Source organism: Melopsittacus undulatus, chromosome 8 (genome assembly GCF_012275295.1).
Source record: "Melopsittacus undulatus isolate bMelUnd1 chromosome 8, bMelUnd1.mat.Z, whole genome shotgun sequence".
Taxonomy (NCBI): Eukaryota; Metazoa; Chordata; class Aves; order Psittaciformes; family Psittaculidae; genus Melopsittacus; species Melopsittacus undulatus.
This window is the reverse complement of record NC_047534.1, coordinates 25,412,888-25,425,966: the sequence shown is the minus strand read 5'-3', so window position 1 is coordinate 25,425,966 and position 13,079 is coordinate 25,412,888. Positions and strand designations below refer to the sequence as shown.

Here is a 13,079-nt window from a genome sequence, read left to right as displayed (position 1 = left end):
TTGGCTAGCCTGGGTCAGGTGTCATGTCTCTCCTTCCTCCCGGCCTCCCCTCCTCCCTGGCAGAGCATGAGCTCAGAAAAGTCCTTGGACAAACCAAACATTTGAGCAGTAACTCAAAACATACTTGCTATCAGCAACCTTTCTCAGCCCGAAAGTCAAAACACAGCACTGCACCAGCTACCAAGAAGGAGAAAAATGACTGCTACTGCTGAACCCAGGACATGTATATATAAAATTAAAGTGCTAAATATGGGTCCAGAAGCACTCCACCCATTTCAATTTGTGCTGTAGAGCCTAATCATACAACAGTAGTACCACTTTGGTGTAGCTGTCAAAACAAATGCCTCCCATGCCACTACACAACACATTTAAAGCCACAGCTTTTTCTAGAAGAATCAAGTAGTTAATCAATCAGATCTGTATTTATTTATTTATAACAACGAGTGAAAAAAGAATCATAGAACCATGGACTATTTTGGGTTGGAAAGGACCTTAGAGATTGTCTTGTTCAAGCCCCCAGCCACAGGCAGGGACATCTTCCACTAGACCATGATGCTCTAAGCCCCATCCAAAATGTCCTTGAACACTGCCTGTAGTTTTAAAATATTTACACACAATCATAGAATAGTTAGGATTGGAAAGAACCTTAAGGTCATCTAGTTGCAACCCCCCTGTCATGGGCAGGGACACCTCACACTAAACCATATCACCCAAGGCTGCATCCAACCTGGTCTTGAACACTCCCAGGGATGGAGCATTCACAACTTCCCTGGGGAACCCATTCCAGTACCTCACCACCCTCACAGTAAAGAATTTTTTCCTTAGATCCAATCTAAACCTCTGCTGTTTAAGTTTCAACCTGTTACCCCTTGTATCACTACAGTCCCTCATGAATAGTCCCTCCCCAGCCTCCCTGTAGGCCCCCTTCAAATACTGGAAGGCTGCTAAGAGGTCTCCATGCACCCTTCTCTTCTCATGAATCCTAAGCTTGAGGGTGTTCTCTGTGACATTTAGAAAAGGGATCTGAACTGACAACTTGGTATTTTTAGTTACATTTAGAGATCACAGAGATTTTGAAATGGATGATTTGAGTGCTCTGGTCAAAAGCCTGATACCCTGATCTTCCTCCTAGCCCTATGGAACACAATGTAATCACCATCCAACTCATTAGCAGTGCCTTAAAATGCAGCAGGGATTTTCCTCCTGTATAGAATTATGTGCTGCTCTAATGTTTCTGGGGAAGAAGTAGCATCTTATGTACTCAATAAACCAACAGGAATAGTGGTTCTGTGCTCAGATTACCTCAACACATTTTACACTCTTTGCTCTCCCTTTGTATCTTGTGGTAAAGAAAAGAACATTTGGACCCTTCTGCTATCAAACCCTGGGCATTTATCATATAAAAGAGGTGAGACCTTTACAGTTTATAGAAAGCAGAGGAATTGTTTCTCATAAGATAGAGAATATAAAAAATAACTTTCACTGTTAATGAAATGTGGAATCAACAATACCAGCAACACCTGATTGTTTCAGACCATTTTTTAGTGAAATTAGTCTTAGACGTGTTTTTGTGTATCCATTACCCTTCATAATCACTTTTGAACCATTTTCCCAAATTTGCCAGAAATATGAAAGTGCCAAAGTTCTTTACAATTTTAGGAGAAATAGTTTACTCAAAACAGTTTTGTAAAGAAAAATAAGGGACACGATGAGGGAGAGGGAAACAGGCCACTGGTGACATGATCGGAAGTAAAGATGCTGACAAGATATCAGTAAGGAACAGGCAGGAGTGGACAAGAGCTCTCACAGATCCAGGGCCTGGTGTGAGGAGGAGGTAATAGCAAACTGGGGTTCCTGAAGACAAGAAGAAGGAGCCAGGTGCATTTATTCTGATGCTCACAAAACAAGCAATATTTGATTTTACAAAGTAAATAAAATGATCGGCATACTTTGTTTAGAATACCAGTCATTTGAGTATATGCTGGCACTGCTAGCTTGGATTACTGTTATCTGATGGAGATGCAAACATAAAACATAATAATCCCCCCCAGATTCCATATTTTCCTGTTTTGGATCCAGGTTGGACACATTTCTATTAGGCTGATTCCAATGAAATATAAGAGATGAAATGTGATTACATTCAGTCTTAAATTCATAAATTTATGAAATAAAGCTAAACAAGGAAATATGGAATGGATGGAACACTCCTTCAGTGAAAAACATGGTTCTTTCTTGGGAAGGCATAGAATCACTTTCTACAGACTCCACTAACTCCAAGCATCAGCTAAAGACACATGCCTCCTCCTTATTTATCTTTTGCTACAGTTAAACACCGTGTCTCAATATCCTTCCACAGAGAAAAGCTATGGTATAGCAGTTGAAAATATACAAGTATCCTTAGGTCACTGGAACCTGTTCTGGCATGTTCTAGTGGTGAAGGCAAGATACAGTGGCTGTACCACTGGCGAATTATACTCTGTGGTTATAGATTACTAATTATGGTTTTACATATGTGTTTCTCCTTAGAAAAACCTCTTTACATGCAATAGAATAACCAGACATTATTCCTACACAGCTTTTTATGTATTTTGGTTTAATTTAGCCTATTGAAAAATCAGTATTTGTCCTAAAGAAGGATTATTCTATCTCTTTCACAAGCAAAAAAACCCCAAAGCATGGTAAAACTGAGTGTCAAATTGAGGCTGTAATGTCAATCCCAGACCAAACAGTCCAAGAGTCTGCCCACAAACTCGAGTGTCAGTTCTCTGTTGTACTAAGCACAACTACTTTCTAAATATATATTATGAACTGTGTTGGTTTGGTTTCCCCACCAGGAATAGTTTCCTGATCAAATTATGTATCTGAAGTTACCTTTAGTATCTCTTTAATGGTTCACTTAGCAAATGGATGTCTGTAATAGATTTAAGCTCTGTTCAAATCAGTGCAACCTGTCATCTGAACCAACAGAAATTCCACACACACTCTCAAACTTCCCTTAATACAATTTAATGTTAAGAGACAAGTCAACAGAAAAGAAAGGACTACTGCAACCTTAGAAAACCTGGTTCTGATTTTCTAATTCTACCAATAAAATAGCACTATAATCCAGTCTTCAATTCGTATATCTTTCTCCAGGTTTTTCATGCAGTCACTAAGTTTTTCATGCTATCACTAAGACCAAACTGTCTCTTACACAAAAGCGTTACCTAAGCTCTTAAACAGTGTAATGATAAACATAATGGTACAATAAAATAATAATAGATTAATGATAGAAAAGGTCATTTACCTTCATATTAATAAAAGATAGGATAATAAACTGCAATCCTCGGCTAAATTTCATTGTGGTTAATTGCATCCCACTCACCAAGTGTTGCATAGCTTGTGTACCAAGAGAATTGATGCTCCAGCTCCCCCCCCCAGATGTAGGAGCATTTCTGTCTGTGGAACGTGACAGATGGCTGGAAGTCCTTTGGGATCCTTCCCAGTTAACTCATGGAACAGTACAAGAATTCAAGGGAGCAGATGTTCCTGTAATAACTGGAAAAAGAGAAGCACCCCCATTTACTTTTAAGATATATTCAATAATGTCAAATTTCTCCACTGATTTACCAAAAAAAAATAGAAAATTTTTAACATTAACATCATTGTTTTCAGGTTTAAAAGACGTTTGTCATTGGGTGGATTTTTGTTTAATTTTTTTTTTTTAATCTATTTGCTAATATTTAAAAACAAACCAGATTTTAGACAGGAACAGGACGATGGAAGAAATAAATAAATCCTTCAGTGATTTTCTGGATAGCAGGAAAATTTCCAGCCACAGTATACTCAAATATGGTAACTGCAAACCACCTAGTGGGATTTTGGGTTTTTTTTTCCACAGTGAAATCCACTACACAGCAGCACACCAAAATCGGCTGCACTTATAGTGCCTTAATGGCTTTTACCACTAGATGGCTGCAGGCAACACCTTCAACAGGATAATGACCCTGCCCTGCTACCAGAGCCAGACACACGCTGGGTTACATCTTGGAATTAGGCGTTGCCGTTAGAGTTAACACCGTGAATTTAAAAGCAAGATATTACTTAATTAAAAATAAAGTGCAGCTTTCAGATACTTTTGTGCCTTTTTTCTTTTTTTTTTTTAATGACACCTTCTCAGAAAACAATGGCAACTTTCCAAATACTAGGGTTTGTAGCAAGTCATTAGAGTATTTCATCATCTATGCTAGTGCAGAGATTTTTGGCAAATTACCTCCAGTTTGGCTTAAAACTTAAAATCACACTGAAAAAAATGAGTGTGCAACTTCCATCCTCTATTATTTATTATTTCTTGTACTTATCAGGCTACTAGCAACTGCATGGAAGCATCTGCAAAAGAGCAGCACAATGAACAAGTGCAGGGCTGTTGCATATCACACTTAATTGAAGAAGTGGAAAAGCTCCATAATTTTGTTTGACAAAATCCACCGTTGTAATTTATTTTTCCTCTGTGGCAAGCTTCCTTTTCAGTTTTTCTATTTGTTCTTGCGATCTTGGCTCAAAACTTCAGATTTCTATTTCCAAGAAGCCTGAGCTGTTTGAGAAAGACCTTCCTTCCATGTGAATGTGCATGTTCTGCCCAGGCACACACATTCTTCAGCATGTTTCAGCTCAAGCCTGTTCTCTTTGCGACACAAAATGAGGAAGATCAACAGTCTTCACACTGTTTTTATAGACACAGAGAACCAAGATGTGCTCCAACAGTTCAACTTGTGCCATGTCTGGTTTATACCATTTAAATTAACAATGCAGCCCGCAATTCACGAAATTAAAATATCGTTCAAGACAGGTCAATAAGAAACAGAAGGAAATTCACTTCTAGCATTATGACACATTAAAGTTTCTCCTTTCGACCCTGTGTATAGTACACATCTCAACAGAACATAGTAACCACATTGTGAGCACAACCTAGGTCTGGAGTTACATGCTCAAAAAAGAATAAGTCCATTTCATAAAATATATGTTTAGCCACTGCTGCACATATCTGCAAAAGGCAAAATAATCTATAAAGTACAGTGAACCCAGCTTCAAGTAGTCTCAGCTGGGATTCAGGAATCTTACAGGTGGGAATGCAGGATTCAGCATAGACACATCTGTAATGTATCAACACATGGACACTACATTTAAATCCTCAAATTGCTCTGAGTTTTTCAAGGGACTTACCCAGTTGTTGCTGTGAATCATCATGACACTGGAGGGTAAAACAAAAGGGAGTGATCCTCACAGACTTTCAGGGAGAATGAGGAAGCTCACAGTTTTAAACAATCTCTTTTCCCCCTTTTTCTACCTCTTCATCAAGAGCTTGCAAAAGATTTTATTTCAGTATTTGTTTTGAATATTTCTTTTCAAGAAAGAGTTTACTGAAAAATAGTTTGCAAAGCTGTTGCTGCTTCCAGACAGCCTTCTTCCTGGTGCCTGATAAGCAAGATCATTCTTTTGGCCTTGCTTTGGGATTTTGCAGTTCCATTCTCCAAAAGAAGGTAAAAATTTGCTTTGTGCTTAAGGTTACATCAAATTCTACTACAGTAGGTTCAGTAGATGGATGCCACAGAAGTAAGAATCAGATCATCATTTTAAAGGCATATTTATGTTATCCTCTGTCCCAGATGACTCCGTATTACACACATGCATTTAATGGCATAACTAAGATTTTAAGCACATAATTTATTTCTGAAGATGGTACTGTATCCTTAAGAGCAGTATTTGGTCACCTCTGTATAGATGGGAAAATGAAATCTTTCAGGTTTAATCTGTATGATCATATGAATACAAAGTAACATATACCAGGATTATTTTTCAAAATGAATAATAAAATATATATTTATTTACAAGCTCTGCATTGACACTTGGGAAGGACCAAATCCATCTGGCAGTGTACCAGCAATGAAGACAAGGTCAAAAGTGGAATTGAAATAAGTTGCACTTTTAAATCACTGATGAAAATTTTAGGGTGATGAAAATTTTAGTCTTGTTTGGACAGACTAAAACTTAGAGGAATGTATATCATCGTGTTGCCTTTGTAGTACTCTAAAAGGATTATATGCTAATTAGACACTATACTAAAGGTTAATGAGGAAATTTTTGGGATTAGCTCTACAGCAATAAGAAAACTTAAGCTAAGAACCATGTCTGTAATTCTTCATCTCTTTCCAATTAACTTGTTGCAATAGCTCAGTCAGGAACTTGTAAAAATTAACTATTTACAGAAACAAAAGGGCAGGTAAGGACTCAGTCCTTTAGCCTCCATGAAAGCAAAAACAAACCAACCAAAAGGAAACTCTTCTCAGGCAAAGAGTGTTTAAATATGAGATCTGGGGATTAAACAATAACCTTTCTGCTCTATGTGAAAAACTGCAGGCACCTGCAGCATCCTGCATCCTACACTGTCATCCCAGTCCCACAGGAATTGTTAAGAGTTTTTCAGAACTGCATTTTTTACTGGGTGATTTTTGACTGCATCTCTATTCTTCTGGTCAATATGTGAACATTTAGCTGTGATATCTGGATGGGAATTTGCTGCATCACATCCTATTTCACTTGCCACTGACACCAGTGGAAAGACCTTAGAGGAATTTCACTGCAGTGCGAATTGGGCCTTTTGTGAAAGAGTTCTGTCTGTGATGGGTATTTGTTATAGAAATAATTATTGATAACAATTCTGATAGCATATATTGTTTTTTCTTCCAGAAGTGCCATAATCTACTAGGGTTAAATAACTTGTGTCAATAACATATAATAAATAATAAAATATATAATGTTTAAAAAGCTGACAAGTCTGTACATATAACACTGATGACATTATCTCTATTAGTCCTCATGTGAACCCAAAGCAGCTGAGCTTGATGAGGATGTGAGTCAGTAATAGCTGAATATAACATGCGATAGACATAGAATTTCTGCTTCAGATGGCTACAGCTGCAGCCCAGTCACTGTAGCATTTCACTATACTACTGCTGTTTTGCATATTTTACCCAATTAAGGACTAATTAATTCTCCTCTAGTATGATTCTACACCCAGGAATATCTCATCCTTCCTGTAAATCCATTTTTGTGTGAGATAATAAATTATCTTTCCCAAATCAGTCACCATTTACTTATAAAATGGTATGATTTTTCTAATAATTACTGCTGCTACTTAGTAGCCACAGCATCAAAACCACGCCAGTGCTGAGCTTTCTAAAGAAAAGGGACAGAGCTCATCGTAAGTAGTTTGCAAATGAACAAAGCACCTTTGCCCTGCAGATTTCCACTCCCAAATTCCAGCTCAGAAAAGGGCTCAGTACCTTTCTGGAGGGCTGGCATTATGGAATCCTATCCCTTTGCATCCCTGCTAAATGATTTCCTGTTCCTGCTGCCTGTCAGAAGAATCTATTAATACAGGTTTCCTTTGAGCTTCTGCAATGGCACACTGGAGCCGTGAAACCCTGGGAAGACTTGCTTATGTAACTGTGCAGCTTTGCTTCCATTGGGAAAAATCCTGCTGGCAGCACAATGGTAGGCAAGATGCTGCACTGAAATCTGTGCTGAAACCCCCCTCCCTCAGTACCTATCACTATTCAGAAATCAGCTCTGTGTTACGATGTTAATTAGCAACATTGCAATTACCTATCATTTACACATCATTTATTTTTTCTTTTAGTACTTTGTGGCTCTTTTACTATTTTGAAAGGAAATATCAAAATTCTACCTGGATTATTCATAATGGGAATTTCAGTATAAAAAAATGTATCCTTGCATAAATGTGCTTTGCTGGTGTAAAACTTCATTAGCCCTCCACGAGAGGGCAACATCGGAAAAAATAGTTATATAAATCCAGAGAGCAGCTGCATTTAGGGCACTGCAGCTACAACACCCATTTCCATCAGGGAATCTTACTTTTAAATACTCTGTTTGCCTTTTGTCACCAACGAGACAAGTGAAAGAGTTTAATAATTTTAGAAGGATTTGATCAGAACACAGGTTATTCATAATTCTTTTAATTAAAAAATACATAGAAACATTGGGATTCATATGAAGCCTAAGAGAAATGTAATGGTTGTGATTTAGAAAGAAATAGTACGTTTTGCATCTTCAATCTACTTCAGAGTGATTAAAGTGGGAAAATAATTACTAGACCTGCAAAGAAAAAAAATTCTGTTCAAAATATGCCCAGCTCATTCCAATTCTGGAACATTGACACAAGTCTAAACATTATGCTGGCCTACACAGAGGCATGAAAGCAAAGGACACAGAAGAGATGGGAAATTTTAAATGTTTTAGGGAATGCAGTCACTAATGGATGCCTAATATGATATAAAGTAAGCAGTGCAAGTAAAGATGGCTACAGAGATAAATATACCTTTATAATAGATATTATCTATTTATAGCAAGAGCGGTGCCATGTGCAGTTAGTGCCCTGACTGACGGCACGAAGGCCCCTTTCTCTCTCCACGCTCGCCCCGACGTGTTGCAAACCAGCCCCGAGGAGCGGGACGACGACGAAGGGAGTCCACGAGGACCCTGCGGACTGTGGTGCTGTCCACGGTGCTGAACGGGTCGAGGTGCCCTGAGGGTGCCGCTCGCCGCCGCCGCCTCAGGGGGCCGCGGTGGGATCAGCCCTGCGCGGAGGACGGGCGGTAGTGCGGACAAGCCGGGGCTCCTCGCCGTCTAGGGTTTAGCCAGCGGGCGTTCTGCCTACGGCGGAGAAGCTCACCCATCCCCCTCCAGCCGTCAGCGCCAGCCCGAGATCGCATTGAAGCGCTCCCGCAAAGGGATCTCTGTCCCCTCCCAGCCGGGCTCCCTCCACTGCCTCCACCCGCCAGCAGCGAACCCGGCGAGGCCGGGAAGACTTTCTGACCGTGCGTGGCAACTCCGCGCTGCCAGGAAAGCCGGGGGCTGCCTGCTGCGTGCTCGGGCTGCCGCTCGCCGCCGCACACAGGCGCGCTCCCTCGCCCTCGCCCCCCCGCCCCTCGGCTCTGCACGCCGCCTCTCCGCTCCCTCTCTCACACACACACGGACGCGCACGCTTCCTCTCACTCTCTCTTTCCCCGGAGGTGCACTGAGAGCCGTTTAATGAGGGGGAAAAGTTAAGAGATTAAACCAATATGAACCACCGTTGCTCGTAGCAGTGCCCTATCCAGAGCAGAGCAGAATCCAGCGAGCACCCCCGCAGGAATGGAGTCGGTAAAACAAAGGATTTTGACCCCTGGCAAGGAGGGATTGAAGAATTTTGCTGGCAAATCTCTTGGTCAGCTCTACAGGTAAGACTGCGATCTCATGTAGGTCTCTAACTGCTAGAAATAATGGGAAGCTTTTCCTCACCGCCAGCTGATGAAGGAGGTCGGATGCTTTGGGGAGGTTCGTGGTGGCAGGGCTGGGAGCCGTTGAGATACTGCTGATCTAATCTGGATCCTGCAAACTACCGCTGAAGCTTCTCAATATGGCACCCTCGTAACTTCTCTATCTGATTCGTAGATAGTGTCAGTAAATACGAAGGGAAAGATTACCCCATCTCTCTCCCACAAAACCAGGATCCCATCTTGAAATAGTAAGCAGGGGAGAGCAGCTCCCGGTATTCTGGTTCTGTGTTAATTTTGCAGTGCAGTCACAGGATCTTTCCCGCTGCCTTTACCAATCATTAACTAATAATAATAATAATAATAATAATATTTCCTGGTTTCGATTAGTCTTCTCCCTTGTGTAATTCGTCGTCAGAGGAAGATAAACATGGAGATGTATAAATAATTAATATCCGAACGATTTTTTTTTCTCCTGAAGCTGAAACATATAGAGGGATGTGTTTAATTATTTATCCGTCTGCACTGAGAAGCATCCACTTCTATTATAAGTAATACACAACTGCAATTGATAAACCCCAAATTATCCCTCAACAGTACGTTTGTGTGTGTACAGAACATTTCTACCGCCTCCGAGCCCTGTGCACAGATAACTGACCCCAAATTCTCGCACACCTATGTATGAAGTGCATGAAGCTGACACATCGTGCTCCATCCAATCTGGCCACCTGAGTGACCTCCAGGACGTTTGAGAATAGTTTGTGAAATTCCAGCGTATTTTCGATTGTTGCCTCTGCTACAAAGTACGTCGAAATTTGAGGATATTTTTCTTCACGAATTACAGAGAGGGAACTGCGGATTTATCTGCCTAGGGCAGGTCACGTAAAAGTCTTTTCTCTCTACCTATGCGGCAGTGCCGGGCACAGGCACAGGGCTGTGCCACAGCATGAGTCACAACTGCTGCTGCCATTTGCAGGCATGGGGGACACATCAGTGAGGTGATAAAGGCAAAATGAAGATTGCCATCTTAGTAGGAAGGGGGCGATTTTAAAAAGTCAAAGGCAAAAGCAAAGCCACCAACGCCGCAGTGAATATTCTGCAGGGTTTGGTCATATTTGAGTCATTTTTAATGGTCAGAAAATTAGAATAAAAAAAGAAAAGAAAAAAGAAAATCCATAATAATATAAATAAATACATATAAAATATAAATATAACAAAGGAAATAAACCTCTTATCGTCCGAAAAGACTCAACAACTTATAAATCGATCATACCTAGTGCTTTTTAAGAACAGAGCAAATAATGGAGAAACGGTGTTTGTATTTTCCAGCAGAACTCCGTTTGAACTCCCCCTTCATGAACAAATGCACGATTTATAAATCTTTTTCATCTCGCGGGACTGAATTACTTTTCTTCAGAATCTTAGAATTAGAGTAGTTTTCGTGTCCCTTATACACTGATTTCTGATATCTGCCCGAAGACAAGAAGCCGGTTCAGGGGGAAAACGCTTCTGCATCGTCCTTAATTCGGACAAACGAATTCTGAACATAAAGCCAAGGTGGTTCATTTTGTCCACACCTTTAAGACACTTCTTCATGCTGCCGTCTTTAAACGTGGGAAGAAATCTCCCAGCAAAGAAAAATCAGGATCATTTCAACCGAGTAACTTGGAGAAAATACAGGGATTTTCTCCAAAACAGAGAAGCTTTTGAGCCTCATTCTGCTAATTGTTAGTGCCCATTAGCCGGATGAGTTAACCTCAAAGGGATGCTCCTTGAAGGAGTATTTCCGACGTGAGGAAACACTCCTGAGGGCAGCCGTAGGACAGTCCAGAGGCTTGGGAATGCTCACATCAAGGCGATGGGGCTTGGGTGCAAGCGGACCGTTTTCCCGTCTTTTAAATGTATCAGTGGCTGCAAAATATGAAGAGGTTCGGTGTGGGACACTTGCTTGCTGGACCCGATCTTGTTTACTGCCGACACGGCATCGGAAAAGCTTTTCCACCAAGGAAGAAATAAATTGAAATGTTCTAAATCCCCTTTCGTGAGTGCCAGGGGTGTGGTTTAGGGTTTTATTTTAGGTGTTTTACTGATGATTGGGGATTGCTGCAAATAACCCTTCCACTTCAGATTCCTGCACATTGTTCTCCAGGAGAAGATTAGAAGATAGGATTCTAATGTAAAAACGAGGAAGCGCGGGAGGAAAAGGGTGGGGGCGGGGGGGGGGGGGGAACGACACACGGACGGACAGACGGACGACGACTCGACGACACTATGAGATCCGTCTTAAAGCTGATCTGGGGAGGTTAAACCTGCTGAGGGATCCCTGCTCACAGTGTGAAGCTATGAGCGATTGCGATCTTTTGGAAAGCCTTCTCTGAGGCCGCTCATGTTTTCTTCCCCTGCATGTGACAGCCATTTTGCAAATCTAAAATAAGTAGCAATCTCTCCCCCCCCCTCCTTTTTCTGTTAAGATCTCTTTTGTTCCCAGACCTGAAGCGAGATGCACACCAAGATCATTCCCCTTTGGTGCTCCTAATACAGCAAGGAGGGAATAAAACCTCCTCCAAAGAACTCGCTTTCAATGCTGTGGCTTTTGGGCTACCAACATGGCGCCTCCGCAGTGGTTACAGATGATGTCTTCTTAACGCCTCCTACGTGTTTGAGGAGAAGTCTTTAATGATAGATGAGCGGTCTCCAGCTCGGGCTCCTCCCCGGGCTCCTGCGGTGGGGTGGCGGGGGGAGCTGACCATGACTAATCCTGACTCCCACAGGTCTAAAGAACAGTTGAAGGTGAACGGAAAACGAGGAATAAATCCTCAACTCAAGCCCAAGGGATCCGAGGGGCGGGGACCAGAGGGTTAAGCCCCAGGTGATCGGGCGGCTGGGGCTTGACTTTCTTCTGGTGTCGGACAGGGTCCTAGAGAAGAGGCAGAAGCCAGGGGACACCATCGAGCTGACGGAAGATGGGAAGCCCGTGGAAATGCCCGAGAAGAAAGCCCCGTTGTGCGACTGTACTTGCTTCGGGTTGCCCCGGAGGTACATCATTGCCATCATGAGTGGACTGGGATTCTGCATTTCCTTCGGGATCCGATGTAACTTGGGAGTGGCCATCGTGGATATGGTCAATAACAGCACCATACACCGAGGAGGAAAAGTTATCAAAGAGGTGGGAATCCTTCCCTCGCAGATCCTACCTCCTCGCATCACGGCCTCGGTCGGGCTCCCTGAGGTGCTCCCCGCTCCCTAAGGGCTGCCCCGCGCGCACTGCCCGGCCCCCTCCAGGGCGGAATTCGTAAAGGAAAAGCAATTTCTTCCCGTTATTCCTAGTTTTCCTTTCCGCTTCCCAGCCCCGTTTTGCGGTACTAATTTGCGGACACATTTATTTTTCTTTTGCCCTCATCCCACAGACACTTCGTACAAGGCGAGGGGCAGGGGGAGAGCAGGGCGCAGAGTGAGCTGGTACCGGAGGGTGCGCTGTAGCAGGGACGGGGAGGGGAATGTTGTGTAGGAAAACACCGGGGTGGGAGTGTTTGCTTTAATAAAGACGCGGTTTCCCGTTCTAAAGCGAGTTACAGCTTAGGGAGAAAGCGGAGTTGCTAAACACAGGTGAGGGTTCAACACACAGGTCCGGAGCCCAGCTCTGGAGCAAGCGGTAGGTGCTTGAAGCAGCAGCAGCCGAGGGTCCCCGCCGGTCCTGTTTTTCCTCGGGGCTCCCCTGCTCGGAGCACACGGGGATCCTGTCACTCCTGAGCCATGCGTCGCAGG

General features: G+C 42.5%; 1 protein-coding gene across 2 annotated transcripts in view; it reads left to right on the top strand.

Annotated features, from left to right (window-relative positions):
• Window positions 1–9,099: 9,099 nt before the first annotated feature.
• Window positions 9,100–13,079, top strand: part of SLC17A6 (solute carrier family 17 member 6) — a 31,587-nt gene continuing 27,607 nt past the window's right edge. The window contains exons 1-2 of one of the 2 annotated variants that reach the window (XM_005150573.4): window positions 9,100–9,278; window positions 12,228–12,480. In XM_005150573.4, the coding sequence (XP_005150630.1) occupies window positions 9,193–9,278; window positions 12,228–12,480 (339 nt within the window). In that variant the 5' untranslated portion in view covers window positions 9,100–9,192. Of the gene's footprint in view, window positions 9,279–12,227; window positions 12,492–13,079 lie in introns of both variants that reach the window. The other variant, XM_013129453.3, reaches the window with a different exon arrangement.